The 18,302-nt window shown below is 42.7% G+C and overlaps 1 protein-coding gene across 3 annotated transcripts in view; it reads right to left on the reverse strand.

Moving 5' to 3' along the window:
* The window catches only part of MYOM2 (myomesin 2), a 230,171-nt gene that overhangs the window by 107,910 nt on the left and 103,959 nt on the right, over nucleotides 1-18,302 (reverse strand). For all 3 annotated transcript variants that reach the window (XM_069974526.1, XM_069974527.1, XM_069974525.1), the window contains exon 2: nucleotides 6,277-6,404. In XM_069974526.1, coding sequence (XP_069830627.1) covers nucleotides 6,277-6,383 — 107 coding nt within the window. In that variant the 5' untranslated portion in view covers nucleotides 6,384-6,404. The remainder of the gene's footprint in view (nucleotides 1-6,276; nucleotides 6,405-18,302) is intronic.

An 18,302-nucleotide genomic window follows, 5' to 3' on the forward strand; every position in this document is an offset into this window, starting at 1 on the left:
AAGAATACACCACTTCCTGCAGGGCATACAACAGCTGATAAGTATGTGAAAACTTAAGATTTTTAAATAGGAGTAAATTAAAAATCCATATAATATTCTATATTCTGATTTTAAAAGAAAAAGATTTTCACCAGCGTACCCCTTGAAATAAATAAGGCTACGGAAAGTCCTTTGCAACCAAAACCCGGAGTGGATTGAAAACACAGAAAGGCTCTGTTCACACACTGTTGCAATTTAGTGGATGGCCGTCATTTAACAGCAAATAACGGCCAATATTTTAAAAGAACGGTAATTATTTGCCATTAAATGGCGACCATATACTAAATTTCAACAGTGTGCCTTTCTGTGTTTTCAATCCACTCCTGGTTTTGGTTGCAAAACACTGAGCAACATACTGAGCAAAAATATTGTGTGTGAACATAGCCTTATATTGTATCCACCATTGGTAATCTTTATCTATAATATATAGGATTTTTTTTCACCCTTGGGTGAGTTTTGATCCTTAGGGCCCTATTCCACCGGACAATTATCGTTTGCATAATCGTTAACGATTAACAACCTCAAACGACCGCTATTGCGAAAGACCTGAAAACGTTCACTCATTTCCATGGAACGATATACGTTACTTATGATCGTAATTGCGATCGTTTTTTCTTCGCTATTTATTCGCTATTGCATTCGTATCTATTGTGAACGACCGAACGATGTCTTAGGGTGGTATTACACGGGCCGATGGGGGCCCGATAATACCTGTAAACGAGCAGCGATCTGCTAGATCGTTGCTCGTTTACTGGACCTATTACACGGCCCGATAATCGTTTGACAAGAGCTGCAAGGACATCGTTACCGATGTCCTTGCAGCCCTTGCTAAACTGGCATACATTACCCATCCACGTTCCAGGGCTGCTCCTGCGTCCGCTTCTCCCGGGGGTCCCGTGCGCGCTCTCTAGCGTCACAGTAGCCTGTCAGCTGGTAGGCCGCTCAGCCAATCACAGGCCGGGACCGCCGCGGCCTGTGATTGGCTGAGCGGCCTATCAGCTGACAGGCCTCTGTGACGCTAGAGCGCGCGCGGGACGCAGGGAGAAGCGGACGGCAGGAGCAGCCCTGGAACGTGGATGGGTAATGTATATCGTTAGTCGCCGGCCACGCACCGCTATTACACGCAGCGGTGCGCGGTCGGCGCCCGACGAAAATAGGTTCTAACCTATATCAACGATCAGCCGATGATCGTTGTCATCGGCTGATCACTGCATTTATTACACGGAGCGATAATCGGCCGAATCGGGCCAATTCGGCCGATTATCGTTCCGTGTAATACCACCCTTAGTCAATGCGAACGATTTGCGAACATTTTGCGAACGTGCAACAATAAAAATACGTCCAGTTCTTATAAAGCGATCAACGATTTCTCGTTCGGTCGTTAATCATTAACTGCATTTCAACCGAACGATTATCGTTTAGATTCGAACGATTTAACGATAATCTGAACGATAATCGTCCGGTGTAATAGGGCCCTTAGGATAAAGTTGGAAACTGATGCACAATTTTTGCATCTTCTTTTTAGAATAATAAATATGGCTGCTGAGCTAATATGGAAGAAAGAGACGCTGAACTGGAACACAACAAAGCAGCAATTATAATATTCAGAGACAAAAATCTGAGGCTTCCTGTAATGTGTGTCAGACAATGAACTGGAGGGGAAGAAAGAGAAAACAGCATTGAGAAAATCCATTAAGCAGAGATGGCGCAGAGAAGATTGTCATGCATTACTTGGAATCGCTATTAATTTGGTTGCACATTATGCATTAAACCTCTTCCAGCTGCTTTTTTATATGACAAATAAGACCAATGCAGCCATTTCCCTATAGACCCTGGTATTACAACCATGAATCACCCATGTTAAGCTCTATTCACATTTCATTTTTCATTGACATTGGGGCTATACGCCTGGAGTATTCCTAACATATATCTCTGGAAAAAAAAACCTCTATTGAATGTTTTTCTATAGGCATACAGTGACTTGCCTTGGTCATTGACTTCAAAGCATGATATAAGGGGTAATCCGGCGAAAAAATTGTTATTTTTTCAAATCAACTTGTTTTGGAAAGTTATATACATTTGTAATTTACTTCTATTAAAAAATCTCAAGTCTTCCAGTACTTACCAGCTTCGGAATGTCCTGCAGGAAGTAGTGTATTCTTTCCAGCCTGACACGGCGCTCTCTGCTGCCACCTCTGTCCGTGTCAGGCATTGTCCAGAGCAGTCTAGTTCCTGTCTCAGGCAGAGGTGGCAACAGAGAGCAGTGTGTAAGACTGAAAAGAAAACACCATGCCCATGGTAAGTACTGAAAGACTAGAGATTTGTAAATAGAAGTGAATTACAAATCTATATAACTTTCTGAAAACAGTTGATTTGAAAGAAAAAGATTTTCGCCAGAGTATACATTTAAGTCCTTTTAGTTTTAGTTTAAGTATAGCTATACATATCTATAACATAAGCCTCTTAGTAATGCCACTGTATAGGCATATAATGGCCTGTTGCCTGTTGTAAATGTATACTGCACAATATATGTCATCTGCTGCCTCACACTGCATAGGCTTTCAGTATACTGTATGCTGGTGGTCCATCGTGTTCAGCCTATAATATAATCATACTGGGGGAGATTTATCAAACATGAGGTAAAGTGAAACAGGCCCAGTTGCCCCTAGCAACCAATCAGATTCCACCTTTCATTCCTCACAGACTCTTTGGAAAATGAAAGGTGAAATCTGATTGGTTGCTAGGGGCAACTGAGACAGTTTCACTTTACACCATGTTTGATAAATCTCCCCCACTGTGCTGATTAAAGGTAAAAACCCCCATGAGGCCTCCCTTGAACTTATTTAATGAGTCGGCCATGACATCTTCAATAACTGTCAGACGGACGTTCAGCGGATGAACAATCATAAAAGTGAACCCTGAATCTCCCTATATGAATGTTCGGCACGGCCAAATGCTCACTTCTTCCTCAAGGGAAGGGGAGGGGTAAGGGCCCTATTACATAGGACGATTATCGTGCGGAAAATCGTTATATCGTTCGAATTTAAACAATAATTGTCCTGTGTAATTGCAGGCAACGATCGAAAAATCGCTCGTGTGTCGTTGATCGTTGATTTCGATCTGACCCTAAAATCATCGTTAATCGTTCGCCAGTCTTTCGTTCCATCTTTTGCTGGGATCGGATGGAGTAAAGAAACGTAGTAACGATCCTTGTAACAATCATAACTAGCGGCTATTGCTCTGTGTAATGCTGCGTTTACATGGAGCGATTATCGTTCGAATTTTTCGCAATAACGATCGCATTTGAGCGATAATCATTCCGTGTAAACACAGCGAAAGATCAAGAGACAAGCGAGAAATCGTTCATTGTGATCTTTCAATATGTTCTAGGACCGTAGTTGGTCGTTCGCTAAAAATTCACAGATGACTTCATGTAAACAGTCTTTTAAAGACCCTATGTGTGAGATGGGCTTAAGCGATCTTAAAAACGATCGCAATAACGATTTTTCTAACAAATTTTCTAACCATTTTTTTAGCGATCTATTCGTCTAAACGCTGATCGTTATAAAAACCAAAACCTTGCTTCAAAATCGTTAAACAATCGATTGGGCGAATTAGCGATTTGTGTAAACGGACCATAATATGGTGAACGATTTCAGGTTAACGATAAACAATCTCGATTGTGATCGTTTATCGTTACTGGTTATAAATCGCTTCATCTAATAGGACCCTGAATGATTAGTGAACGAATGCGGAATTACAGCGAACATTTAGCGAGGATTTTAGAGTCAGATCTACAGTAAATCAACGACTGGTTGAGTGGACCGCACACATCACAACCCGGGTCCGGCTCAGTCCAGGAAGATGCCGGGGATCCGGGGACCGGATAAGGCCACCAGCACTGGAGCGGCGGAGGTAAGAGCATTACTTTTTACTTTTATCCTCCCCCTCCCCAAAATTAAATCTCTTGTGACCAGAGGCAGAATCCTGCCTGCAACTACAAAAGTTACTGGCAGAGCAGGGAGCCAATGGCTGCTCGTTCTGTCAGTCCACTGTATTTAAACTATAAGGGCCCATTAGGAGCCCTTATGGTTAAATACATACTGTAGGAGCAGGAGCAGACGACCTCCTGCTTAACCCCTCATGTACTGCAGTGTGTGAGTGACCCAATGTTCTCTTACATGCTGCAACACAAAAAAAATGTTAAAAAGAAGACAAGGAGATCTCTGTTTCAATGCTCCTGCACTGATAACCCCTGTCCTTTGGATAGAGCTCTGCACATTTTCCTACTTGATTGCAGCAGCCAGAGAGCAGAGGTCAGGGGTTATGAGAACAGTGAAGCAGAGATCTCCTTTTTCTCTGCCTATTAAGTCTTTTTTTTGTGTTGCAGCGTGTAAGTGAACACTGGGTCACCTATACACTACAGTACATAAGGGGTTAAGCAGAAAGACACAGGACAGCTCTTATTTTCCCTGTGCATCCCTGGGCCCCCCTCCCCCACGTGCCCCATAGCAGCTGCCTTCCTTGCCTCTATGGTAGCTACGCCACTGAGCCAATTACTGACTGAGACGGGACAGCTCTGCGGCCAGTGATGGACTAAGTGGGCTGTCACTCTTCAAACAAGAGGGACAGCCGGCTCAGGCAATCACTGGCTACAGTGTTGTCCTGTCTCATTCAGCAATTGTACGAGCAGGCTGGAGGCACTGGGACATGGAAGAGAAAACTCGTGGAGTGGTGGGGATAAAACAAACATTAAAATATAATGGAATTTCTGTTTTTTTGATGCCCTCACCAAAAAAAGAGAAAAAAAATCTATGTTGATAGAAAAGTTTTAAAGAAATACTCATGGCATTCGCAAGGCAAGGATAAAAAAAAAAATTGGGAAAAAAAATCACCCTATCCTGAAGGCTGAATCCTTAAAGCGTTTCTAATTACACGCAGGCAGCAGGATACGCCATAGATATCAGGTTGCCTATGGAGCTAATGAAAAGCTCGCAGTGCTACAATGTTTTCACAACTTCCATCAACATCAAAGGAATTAACAAAAAATGTGTGAAACTGCTAACGCAAGTGTTTTCAGCTCCCGGACCACCTGTGGCTGCTACAAGCCGGCCGGTGGGGGCCAGAGCCCTCAATCTCAGGATAATTGGCAGCGGCATCGATGAGACATTTATAGCATGTCCTGCGGAGATGGGAAGACCCCCAAGTGTATCAGTGCCCTCTCTTGTAATGAGACCTGCATTTTTGTAAATAGAACATGTTTAGAACAGAAAAAATTTAAAACCAGATAGATACATTTCTATCTTAGGGTATGTGCACTCTACGGAACAGGTGAGGAATTTTAAGCGGAATCTGCAGCGCAGAAGTTCCGCCTGTCCCATTGATTCAATGGGAGTCCTCAAGTGCAATCTGCAATTTGCCCAAAGAATTGACGTGGCTTGCGGATTGAGCTTGAGAAATCCCATTGAATCAATGGGACAGGCGAAACTTCAAATGGAATCCACAGGGCGGATTCCACTTGAAATTCCTTGTTCCTTACTTTTTCCGTACTGTGCACATACCGTATAGTACTGTTCCCCAACTCCAGTCTTCTAGGCCCACCAACAGGTCATGTTTAGAGGATTTCCTTAGCATTTCATATGTGATATAATAATAATGTTTTGCCACAGGTGTTCTTTGCATGGGATATTCACAAACCTGACCTGTTGATCTGGTGGGTAACTAGATTCACGGGGCCCCATGAATCCTGTACCCCCTCCCCATAAATACACACACATACGCCGCAGCGCTACGCAGTCCCCCAGTGTTCCTTTGTTCTCAAAGCTCTGTAAAGCATAAATGATGTCACAGATGCCGGAGGGCTACACCGAGCCAGGTCGGGGAGGGGGGGGGGGGCTCTGGTTGGTGGGTGCTGGTGTGAGTCACTGTCTGGGAGGGGTGGATGATCGCTGCTGTCCGAGGAGAGGAAGTTGGCTGCTGTAAGTGCCGTAGCTAGGCCCCCCTTTTATACAGGCCCCGAAGCAGTTGCGTGGTCTGCCTCCATGGTAGCTACACCACTGCTGTTGGTGGGCATTGAAGATTGGAGTTGAAGAACACTGATTGAAAGGATCTAAAAATGAAATCACCTTAAATCCAGCAACCCATGTAATGTACAAGAGTTTTGTTCAAATTCTATTAACAGATGAATGAAATCCAGACACTTAACAATAACAATGACTTTTTAGATAAACCACTTACTTTTGTGTTGAATATTCTTGAGCTACATATCTGCTCTGAAGATTGCGGTACGAGTGGTCATAATGCTTGTGTCTCTTTTGATAAAACGGAACGACCTTAGAAGACATGGCTCCAGCCTGTCCCTAGAACTAGACAAGAAAAACAAAATTAAAAAGTAAGAAGCCTGCATCTTTAAAGGAATAGCACAGGGATAGGGAACCTTTGGAGCCTATTCCGATTCGGCTGATTATCGCTTTTTGGAATAGCGAGAACAATCAGCCGATGATCATGTCATTGGCTGAACGTTCATTTAGGTTCAGACCTAAAATCATCGGTCGCCACCCGCACATCGCTACGTGGAATAGCGGTGTGCGATGAGCGACTGACGATTTCACAAACATCATACATTACCTGTCCAGGTGCAGGTCTTCTCCTTCTCTCCCGGTCCAGCATGCAGCAGAAGCTTCAGAGCAGCCTGTGGGCTGACAGACCGCTCAGCCAATCACTGGCCGGGACCGCCGCGGCCAGTGATTGGCTGAGTGGTCTGTCAGTTTAGAGAGGCCACTCGTATGCTGCTGCGGCGCGGGATCGGGAGAAGGAGAAGACCTGCACCTGGACAGGTAGTGTATAAAACAAGGGCTGCAAGGCTGTCCAGGCATGATGGGAGTTGTAGTTTTTAAAACGCTGGAGGGCCAAAGGTTCCCCATTCCTGGAATACCAGAAAGGACTACTGGCTATTCCAGTATCCAGAAAAAGAGTTGTCCAGAAAAAAACATGTCTGCTTTCTTTTATAAATAACACCCCCATTGCGGAGATTTATCAAACATGGTGTAAAGTGAAACTGGCTCAGTCGCCCCCGGCAACCAGATTCCACCTTTCATTTTCCAAAGAGTCTGTGAGGAATGAAAGGTGGAATCTGATTGGTTGCTAGGGGCAACTGAGCCAGTTTCACTTTACACCATGTTTGCTAAATCTCCCCCTATATGTCCATAGGTTGTGTGTGAAATTGCAATTTAGGGCCCTATTACACCAACAAATTATCTAACAGATTTTTTTTAAGCCAAAGCCAGGAATGGACTATAAACAGGGAACAGGTCATAAATTAAAGACAGATTTCTCCTCTTCTCAAATCCATTCCTGGCTTTGGCTTCGAAAAATCTGTCAGATAATCTGTCGGTGTAATAGGGCCCCTAGTTCCTCTGAAGTAAATGGGGTTAAGCTGCAATACCATGTACAACAGTCAACATACTGTATGTTTTCTTGGATTTAGTTAGATCCCTAGATCAGTATATGATATGCTGCTTTTCAGTTTATGTTTATTAAAGGGGTTGTTCACCAATATTTTTCTTTCTTTCAAATCAACAGGTGCCACAAAGTGCCATTGATTTGTAATTTACTTTCATTAAAAAAATCTTGAGTCTTCCAGTACTTATTAGCTGCTGTATGTCCTCCAGGAAGTGGTGTATTCTTTCCAGTCTGACACAGTGCTCTCTGCTGCCACCTCTGTCCATGTCAGGAACTGTCCAGAGCAGCAGCAAATCCACATAGAAAACCTCTTCTGCTCTCCAGACTGGAAAGAATACACCACTTGCTGCAGGACATACAGCAGCTGATAAGTACTGGATAATTTTATATATTTGATATTTGAATAAAAGTGAATTACTAATTTATATATGTATGTATATGTATATACAGGTGATCCCATTTTCCTCACTGGCATTGCTCCAGTACACATCAGAACCTTTTTAATTTCTGGCTCCAGTTGATTTGAAGAAAAAAAAATGTTGCTGGAGTACCCCTTTAAACCTTTGCAAGTAAAGACAGGACAAAATAATTATAACCTCATGAATGTAATATATCCTTTAAAAAGGGTATTCTGGAAGTATTTATTTATTTTATAATTTTATACCAGCCTTGTATTTATAAAAAAAAAATAATAATAAAAAAAAACAACAACTATACTCATCTTCCATATTTCCCCACCACCGACGTTCTGATGGAGCATACATGGTCCCACTGTGCAGCACTTGGTGTCAGTGTCAGCACAAGCAATTGCTCATTCAGCTCAGTGGGAGGAAAGCGCTGTAGCCAGTGATTGGCCGAGTAGACAATTCCACCAGAAAGTGCTGTGCAACAGGACCAGGCAGTAGTGGGGGGAGCAGGGAAGGTGAGTATAGTCTTTTCTTTTTCACACCAGCCTCTACTGGTCTCGCCAATATTTTACAGTGTTTATAGAAACAACTTAATATACAATTAAATGACTTACATTATGACCATCAAAAATAAACACTTCAATTCAGGAAAAGAACATTGAAAAAAAAATTATAAATTGTGGCTGATAAATATTAAAGGAGTGTTCAAATAGCAAATTCTATGCAGGCTGTGGTTGAGAGACCTCTCCTATAAATAAATCTCAGGGCATTTAAAGTGACTCTGTACCCACAATCTGACACCCCCCCCCCCCCCCCCCCCCAAACCACTTGTACCTTCGGATAGCTGCTTTTAATCCAAGATCTGTCCTGGGGTCCGTTCGACAGGTGATGCAGTTATTGTCCTAAAAAACAACTTTTAAACTTGCAGCCCCGTGCCCAACGGCCGTTGCCTAGAATGTCTGTGCCCTAACTTTGCACCACCCCTCCGCTCCTCCTCCCCACCCTCTTCATCATTAGGAATGCTCCAGGCAGATTGTCTCCTATTCCTCAGCTGTGTCAGCCTGGCACATGGGCTGGAACGTTAACGCACCTATGCAATGTTCAGACAGGAGAAAATGTTCTAGGGGCATGGACAGATCTTGGATCAAATGCAGCGATCTGAAGGTACAAGCGGTTTGGTAGGGGTGTCAGATTGTGGGTACAGAGTCGCTTTAAGTGGTTTGCTAAGCCGTCCAATCGATGTAATTGCAGTATTTTTATTATTCATATATTTGAAGAAAAAAAAAAAAGAGACTCATCAGTAATCAGGTTTCTGGTCTGTAGCTGAGGATCAACCTGCTGCCGTCACTAGTTCTCTATTCCACACATAAATCATTAGCATTGACATCCAGGAGGTGATTTCTGAAGTGGGAAAGGGCTATATTTAGCTGTGAAATACCCGATACGTCTTTGACGACCCATTTCCAAAAAGGAAAAAAAAGAAACTCCACATGGGGAGCGTAATGTAGATCTCAAAAGTGTGAAATTGGGAGAGGGATATTTTATTACCAGTTTACTTGCTGTTGAATATTACCGATACATTTGAAAAGATTTCCATATAAGACCGAGTTCACACTACGTTTTTGCAATCTTCTTTTTTTTTTTAACGTATGCAAAAATAAGGTCAGATACGTTTTTGTGTATGTTAAAAAAATGGATGTGTTTTGATCTTTTTTATAATGAAAGTTAATGGAACAATGGATCAGAACGGATGCACAAAATTGAATCCGTTTTTCTATCAGTTTTTTGCAAAAACGGATGAAAAAAAACAGATTGCAAAAACGTAGGTGTGAACACAGCCTGAGGCTATGGTCATACATAGTAAGAGACCGGCCGTTCTGTGACACGGAACAGCCGGTCTCAGAGAAGGTCACCCCCGGCCGGTACTGGCCAGATGATCTTTAGCCCCGCAGAGCACATCCGTGCGCGCCCGCATCAGAACTCCCCACAGCACACAATGGAGCGTGGAGCCAGAGCCGCGCGCTTCATTGTGTGCAGTGACAGGGTGTTCTGCAGCAGCTAGGGATCCCGGCCGGAGTGTATACTATGTGTATACGCTGTGGCCAGGATCCCAAAGACGGCAAGGTAACGTATATTTTCATAATAATCACGGCCATTGTTGCAATGTGCAACAACGGCCGTGATTTTGCCAAAATATACATTGTGTGAACATAGCCTAATGGGTGATGCAAACAGCACTGAAACATTAACTGTATTTCTTTTATAAAAAATTTAAATATAACATCAAATAACAGTTCCCAAGCATTAGATGGAACCTGTCACATAGAAGACACAGTCCAATTGGCAAGGCTGCATGTTATAGAGCAGGAGAAGCTGAGTAGACTGATACATAGTTTCACTATAAAAGTTCCATTAGAACTTTTCATGTAAAGAGTCCAGTTTTCAGAACTTAGTAAGGCCTAATACATTTACTACAGTATACAGCAGAAATTGTCTATGTTTATTGTCTATAATTGTAATATATTATCACAGAAGCCTATACAGCGTGTAGCAAATTTTGGTTTCTGTGTATTATGCATCAACTGGTTTCAGAAAGTTATATAGATTTGTAATTTACTTCTTTTTTTAAAAAAAAAAAAATTCAAGTCTTCCCATACGTATAAGCTGCTTTATGTCCTGTTCAGTCTGACACAGTGCTCTCTGCTGCCACCCCTGTCCATGTCAGGAACTGTCCAGAGCAGCAAGGTTTTCCATGAAGATTTGCTACTGCTTTGGACAGTTCCTGACATGGACAGAGGTGGCAGCAGAGAGCAGTGTGTCAGACTGAAAAGAATCCACCACTTCCTGCAGGACATACAGCAGCTAATAAGTTCTGAAAGACTGGAGATTTTTAAATAGAACTAATTTAGGGTGCATTTACACAGAAAGATTATCTGCCAAAGATTTGAAGCCAAAGCCAGGAATTGATTTGAAAACAGGAGAAATCTCAGTGTTTACTTTATGAACTGATCTCTGTGTATAGTCTGTTCCTGGCTTTGGCTTCAAATCTTTGGCAGATAATCTGTCAGATAATCTTTCTGTGTAAATGGACCCTTACAAATCAGTATATCATTTTCTGACATCAGTTGATTTGAAAGAAAAAGAACATTTGCTGGGGTAACCCTTTAATAAATTCCTCCTGTCTCTTGAGATCCTGCTTTACTTATATTAATAGGTGTTGAGCGTAAAGAAGTTAAAAGATCGTGGTTTCAAGTCCCCCTCACTACAAAGCACTATGATTTAGGATTCTGAGATATTATATAAGCCAGTGGCTGTCCAGAGCAGGAGAGGTTTTCTATGGGGATTTGCTACTGCTCTGGACAGTTCCTGACATTGACAGAGGTGGCAGCAGAGAGCACTGGAAAGAAAACATCACTTCCTGCAGGACATCTAGCAGCTGATAAGTATAGGAAGACTTGAGATTTTTGAATAGAAGTAAATTACAAATCTATATTACTTTCTGAAACCAGTGGATCTGAAAGAAAAATATATGATTTCTCTAAAAAAAAAAACCACTACAACATTTCCAAATAAATCCCAGTACATTGTAGAGAGAATTCCTGCCTCAGCTTCATTCTACGCATGAAACAGCCGACAGGTTTCTTTTAAGGCAACCAGAAAAAAATGCATAGTGTCTTTGCTCAAGGCAGGCCGGGACTGGCTTTCATAGCCATTGCTCCTATATATGAATAGTTTGCATAGCTATTCGGTCAGTTTTCTTACATTCCCTGCCACATGTAACTAGACTACAATCAACTGATCCAGAATCTCTCTGGTTGGAGCAGGGGCATAACTACCACTACAGAGCAACCATAGCAGCTGCTACGGGGCCCACTGCATCCTGGGGCTCGATGGCCCACTCCTGCAATACACTGGGCCCCCTGAGCTGTCATCATTTGCAGCACCCATTGCCCCAGCTGTCCCTTTAAATGTCCCTTTAACCGCAAGCACTCCGAATGCAGTTATGACTACACTCAATGGCTTAGTGGTCAGTCAGGGGTGGGGTCAAGTCAAATGTCGGCTATAGGGCCTGTTTTCAGTCATGGGTATAAGTACACAATAGGATGTAGTATAGCATTAGAGAGGTCAGGGGTAGCACAAGGTAGAGAAGCAGCATTTTCAGTTGTTTTTGCTAATTTTCATATTTTTTAAACAAACACATAGAGACAGGGGTTCTGTTACATGGGCTGATCGCTAGGCAAAGGAGCATTCCTAGGTACACCCATTGCCAACAATCAGTCTGTATACAATCACATTCAAGTACCTTCGGGTTTATCTGAACCTTAAAGGGGTAATCCGGCCTGGGTGGCTTTTTTACACTCAGCCGGTCAGTGGCAGAGGCAGGATCCCGCCTCTGCCACTGATTGGCTGAGCGGACTTGAAAGGTCACATCTCAAGCCCCTGCAGAGACCAGGAAGCGGCCCGGCAGCGCAGACCGGAGCGGTGCAATCCAGGACACGGCGCTGGAACCGGGGAGGTAAGGGGACGTCATTGCCCTCATCCACCTCCTCCCCAGCCATAGGTAAAAAGAAAAAGCCCCCAGCCCGGAGTACCGCTTTAACTCTTGGCACTTGATTACTGGTGGCTGGAGAAATTGGATCCCTAGGGAGCCATGAAAAACAAGTTTTCCAGGCAGCGTCAGGGCTCCATCCAACTTCTTCAGCCACCTATATTCAAATGCTGAGAGTTCTGGTTCAGATGAACCAGAACATCATCAGATCATCAGCTGACGGGATCTTTTGTGCAGCTCATTTAGTGCACCGTACTCAGACAATAAGGGACAAAGGGACACCAATCATCAACCAACAGTTTGGCGCTCACTGCAGCCTATGTAAAGGGGCCTTTTGGCAGTAACAGGACACCTGAGATCCTGTGCACTCGGGGCTTTGGCGCTCACACGCACATACAGTAGACGCACTCTCACTTCATAGATACCATCCATGCCCTCATTATGAAGTCATAAATACATAACGTCACCATACATTGTACATTGATAATACTAACAATTTATACAACTACGCCACTATACACGAATAAGTAACACTGCCATATTGCACAAATAAACAGCGCCTCTACACAGTAAACAAGCAACGTGTCCGTAACAACAGCCGGAGGGGGGACCTTTACATCTACATCAGAGAAGCCTCTGACATCATAGCCAGAACTCTATAGAAAGTGTCAACTGAATGCCCAGCATCAAAAGTGCCACCATCGAACACTGTGGTATAATCCTTGGTGATCCAGTACACAGTAAAGGGGCTAGAGGTATATGGTAGTCCAAATAAAATTGATCCAAGGTAGCACCCTTTGCAGCTTTTCAGCTATGTAAGAATCTCAAGCTTGGGAAAGGCATACTGTAGCTGAAATGTAGCAAGGTGTGTTACGACTGGAGTCGGGGATCCGCTGAACTGCCGCCAGCTATGATGTAGGCCGCACCAAGGAGCGGAGTCTAAGGGGGCACTGGTTTTCACCATTGCCCGCCCCAAGGTGGGTTGTATTTGCTGTGGCAGGAGACCCCCAGGTCGCCACCCATGGCTGGGACCACACGCTATGGGAAGCAAGCAGTGGGTCCAACAGGGAATAACAGGGCAGGTGTACATTTACAGAGCTGATTAGGTGCACAACCAATTAGGCATGTACTCTCCCTTTAAATCTGTGACAGCTGACACACACGCACTGGTCGGGAGGACGGTGAGCAGGACCGTAGATCGGTGACGTGCCCCAGGGGGCCAAAGAGGAAGCACGTGGGCTCCGGTGTCCGCAGACAGAGAAGGGCAAGGAGAGCAGGTGCGGTGGCGGCTCAGAGCACAAAACGCCGCCGCAGCCCTAACAAGGTGTAATTTGGAGCGCTGCCTTGGAATAACTTTTTTTTTTTTTGCATACTGTACTGTAGCAGACTACTGGACTAAGACTGGTGAGGCATTCACCATTCCCCACATTGCTTCCCTCTGATGCTGTCTTTATTTGTATAGTAGTTGAGTGTCTCTCTTTTTTTTATTTATATATACACTCAGACACTTACATGCACATATATATATATATATATATATATATATATATATATATATATTTTTTTTTTTTATTATTATTTTTTTTTCTGCTTAGACATTGTACTCCACATTTAGAATTCCTTCGAGCTAGACTTACACAGGGACAAAATTACTTTCTGCTTCTGAGCCTGAGCCACCACAGCCATGTGTCAGACATGATAATATCGGAGCAGCCTTCGCAGCTGTTTCAGACATTCGGCACTGTTGCTAAGACTTCCATCTACAAAACCACTTACAGTAAATCCCTCTCCATCCAAAGAGACTGAGTTAAGCCTACCCTGCTAAGCTTACATGGGAGGTTTGTGTGCTGCCATACCACAAGAAAACTGGAACATAGTCCAGAAATTGAAGTGCACAGTCATAAAACCAGTACAGCAAGAACATATGTTACCAGTATACATGACATTCATGGCATCCTGGGGCAAAAAAATATATACAGGGTGGTCCAAAAGTAGGTGGACAGTATAAGGGAGATTTATCCAACATGGTGTAAAGTGAAACTGGCTCAGTTGCCCCTAGCAACCAATAAGATTGGAAGGTGGAATCTGATTGGTTGCTAGGGGCAACTGAGCCAGTTTCACTTTACACCATGTTTGATAAATTTCCCCCATTTATAAGGGTGGGTTCACACTACGGAATCCTTGTGGATAATTTCCGCTGGATTCTGTCGCTCGTACCCTCTCATGGCTGTGCGCCTTTGCGCTAGCTCCATAGACAACATTCTATGGGTGGTCCAATTGACATGTCACTTCTTCTGGCGGAATGTGGAATCCGCCCATGCATAGAATGGTGTCTATGACACGGGCAGAGAGGCACACAGCCGTAAGCGGGTACGAGCGACGGAATCCGCCAGAATTTATTGGCACGGATTCCGTAATTTAAACCCACCCTAACCCTATTACACATACTGTCCACCTACCCTGTGTGTGTGTGTATATATTTTTTTTTTCACACATTGGGGGAGATTTATCAAACTGGTGTAAAGTAAAATCGTCTTAGTTGCCCCTAGCAACCAATCAGATTCCACCTTTCATTTTCTAAAGAGTCTGTGAGGAATGAAAGGTGGAATCTGATTGGTTGCTAGGGGCAACTGAGCCAGTTTCACTTTACACCAGTTTGATAAATCTCCCCCAATGTCTTTTTTAAGCAAGTTTACGACTATTGTTTAATAATGATCATTAAAAATTATTCATTATTAATGGCCGTTATTTTGCATAAAAAGACGTTGTATGAACATAGGCTCATATTGATAAGTGTGAATATTATTTAGTGAAGATTGTGAAAAAGTAGCCACAGTTGTATATACATACTAAGGCTATGTTCCCACACAGTATTTTTGCAACCAAAACCAGGAGTGGATTGAACACACAGAAAGGCTATGTTAACACATTGTTGAAATTGAGTGGATGGCCGTCATTTAATGGCATATAACGGCCGTTATGGTCATACAACTTATAAACAGTGGCCATTATTTGGAACTCTGGATCAAATAACGACTGTTGCTTTGAATAAAAATTGCACTGAAGTTTACAGACAACGGCCGGGAATAATTGACATGTTCATTAATTCGATGGCCGTAGCAAACAACGGTCGTTGTGTGAAACAATGGCCTTTTTTGCATTGACTTCAATGCAAATCTTTGCAGTGTGAAAAGAACAGCCTCTCTTCTGATTGAAAACAGCGTCTGTTCTTTTCATAAAAAGTTTGTTGGTTTCACCTAATGCATTGAATAACATTGAATAACAGCTGTTGTTTTGAGTGCCACTGTGTGAAAACAACGGCCATTGTTGCACTTCAATGCATTTCACTGCAGTATGAGGCTATGTTTACACTACTTAAAGGGTTTATCCAGCGCTACAAAAACATGGCCACTTTTCCCCCTACTGTTGTCTCCAGTTCAGGTGCGGTTTGCAATTAAGCTCCATTTACTTCAATGGAACTGAGTTTCAAAACCCCACCCAAACTGGAGACAACAGTAGGGGAAAAGTGGCCATGTTTTTGTAGCGCTGGATGACCCCTTTAAGTTACATAGTAATCACAGCCGTTGTTGCCAATTTGCATAGCGATCGCAGAAAACCTGTCAATTCACACAATGGAGCGTGCAGCTCCCACCACACGCTCCATTGTGAGCAGTGGAAAATTTGGATTCAAATTCAGCGGCAGTGAAGATCTTCTGGCCGGGTCATGGAATGGCTGTTGTCTCACGCCATGTAAACATGGCCTGAAAATGAAACACAATGTTCATTCTGTTCAAAAATAGTACATTGTGTGAACATATCCCAAAAATTATATATGTGCAACTCATATAACATTTATTTTATAAACATTTTTATTCCAATAACTACTTGATATATATACTGTATAATTTTTTATTTATTAATGGTTTTGTAAATCCGGACACTACTTGATATATTAAGCTTGTGTAAAATTTCTCAATAAAAAGAAGGAATCCTGTTTATTAGAATAAAATGGTAAACAGCTTCAACTTCTCGTGCGTCATTTTATTGTTTTGGAGGATGAGGCTAAATATAGAAAGCTTTATAGACAATTGTGTCTGGCCAATTCACTCATGACATGTCCCCAGCCTAATATGTCACTGCATTTCCATATGTCACTGATATCATCTGGTCTGGAAATTGGTATTGAGATTCTATTACAGTCTCGAATGACATCTGAGAAGTTTCTCAACATTTTCCAGGAGAACCATTTAATCTGCTTTATAAAGGGGTGGTTCTAGGGGAAAGGGGGGGAGAAACGACGTTTCTTTCAAATCAACTGGTGCCAGAAAGTGCCAGAGATCTGTAATTTACTTCTAATAAAAAATCTTCAGTCTTCCCATACTTATCAGCTGCTGTATGTCCTGAAGGAAGTGGTGTATTCTTTCCAGTATGACACAGTTCTCTCTGCTGCCACCTCTGTCCATGTCAGGAACTGTTCAGAGCAGCAGCAGCAAATTCCCATAGAAAACATCTCCTGCTATTGTGTGATGTGGCACGTTATATTCCTCATACTATGTCATTACTTGTCTTCTTATGTTACAATTTCCATGTAATTTTTCTTGATTAGATGTACACCATTTTTAATGTACCGAATCAATGCTTGTACAGTTATAACAAAAAAACTTTAATAAAATATCTTTTTAAAAAATACACCACTTCCTGCAGGACATACAGCAGCTGATAAGTACAGTTGATTTGAAAAAAAAATTAAAATAATTTAACACTAAATCACTTAATAATAAGTCTGAAAATTTACATCTGCCACCTGTGACCCAATCTGCCATATTGAGTCCATATTATGAAACAAATCACACAATGCACATACACATATACCGATATGGATAAAAAAATAGGGTGACATTACAGTTATACCAATATGACTCCAGTAGGAGACAGGGGATTAGGCAATGACGCTCACACATTCCATGATCAACAAGCTATGAAGACTTGGCCTAGAGTCCCTTGAGTCCTCCAAGAGAAGGGATTTTGAGGCCTCGTCCTCTATCCTCTAAGTGTTATCATTATTAAAGAAGAACTATCAGCAGGTTACACGAATCTAACTTGCTGAATTGTCCCTATTGCTCAGGAGACGCCGAGGAGGAAGGTATGTCTCTTACCTTCATCCTCTGCGCTATTCCCATGCACTTAGTCATTTACTCCTTGATCTGGTAAGAACATTAGGAGCACTGCACTGCCCCCATAGCACCAAACCGGCCCCCAGCCGGCCCCTTCCATTGATTATAGGGCGGATCTGCGCTATGGAGGTAGAGCAGTGCTCCTAACGGTCTTACCAGACCATAGAGTAAAGACTATGTGCACAGGAACGGCACCGAGGATGAAAGTAAGAGACATACCTTCCTCATTGGCATCTCCTGTGCAATAGAGGGCTATCAGCAGGTTGGATTCGTCTAACCTGCTGAGGACTAACTCTTTAAGGCCGGATAAATTACTTGGAAAATTTTCCAGTCTGAACAGCAAGGGACTTTCTTAACCATCTAGGGGCATTACATACTGAAGTTGTGGCTGACCATTAGCCTATCTGGTCAAAAAGTGAGGGTGCACTGATATCATCCGATAGAGAATAGTAAGATATAGTATAGAATAGTATACATAGTATACATAGTATACAGTATAGAATAGTAAAAAATCAGGCCCCAAAATGACTAATGTCTGAGCCTTTCTGGCTTAGTAACAGCAGATGCGGCCTACAGGTAAAAAGCTCAGAGCTGACCTAAATGTGTACAGGTTCAGTACTATCCCTTAGGTGAAAGGCCTGGATTCATGCATATATGTGCAGCTCTAACTAG

Source organism: Dendropsophus ebraccatus, chromosome 6 (genome assembly GCF_027789765.1).
Source record: "Dendropsophus ebraccatus isolate aDenEbr1 chromosome 6, aDenEbr1.pat, whole genome shotgun sequence".
NCBI classification, from domain to species: Eukaryota; Metazoa; Chordata; class Amphibia; order Anura; family Hylidae; genus Dendropsophus; species Dendropsophus ebraccatus.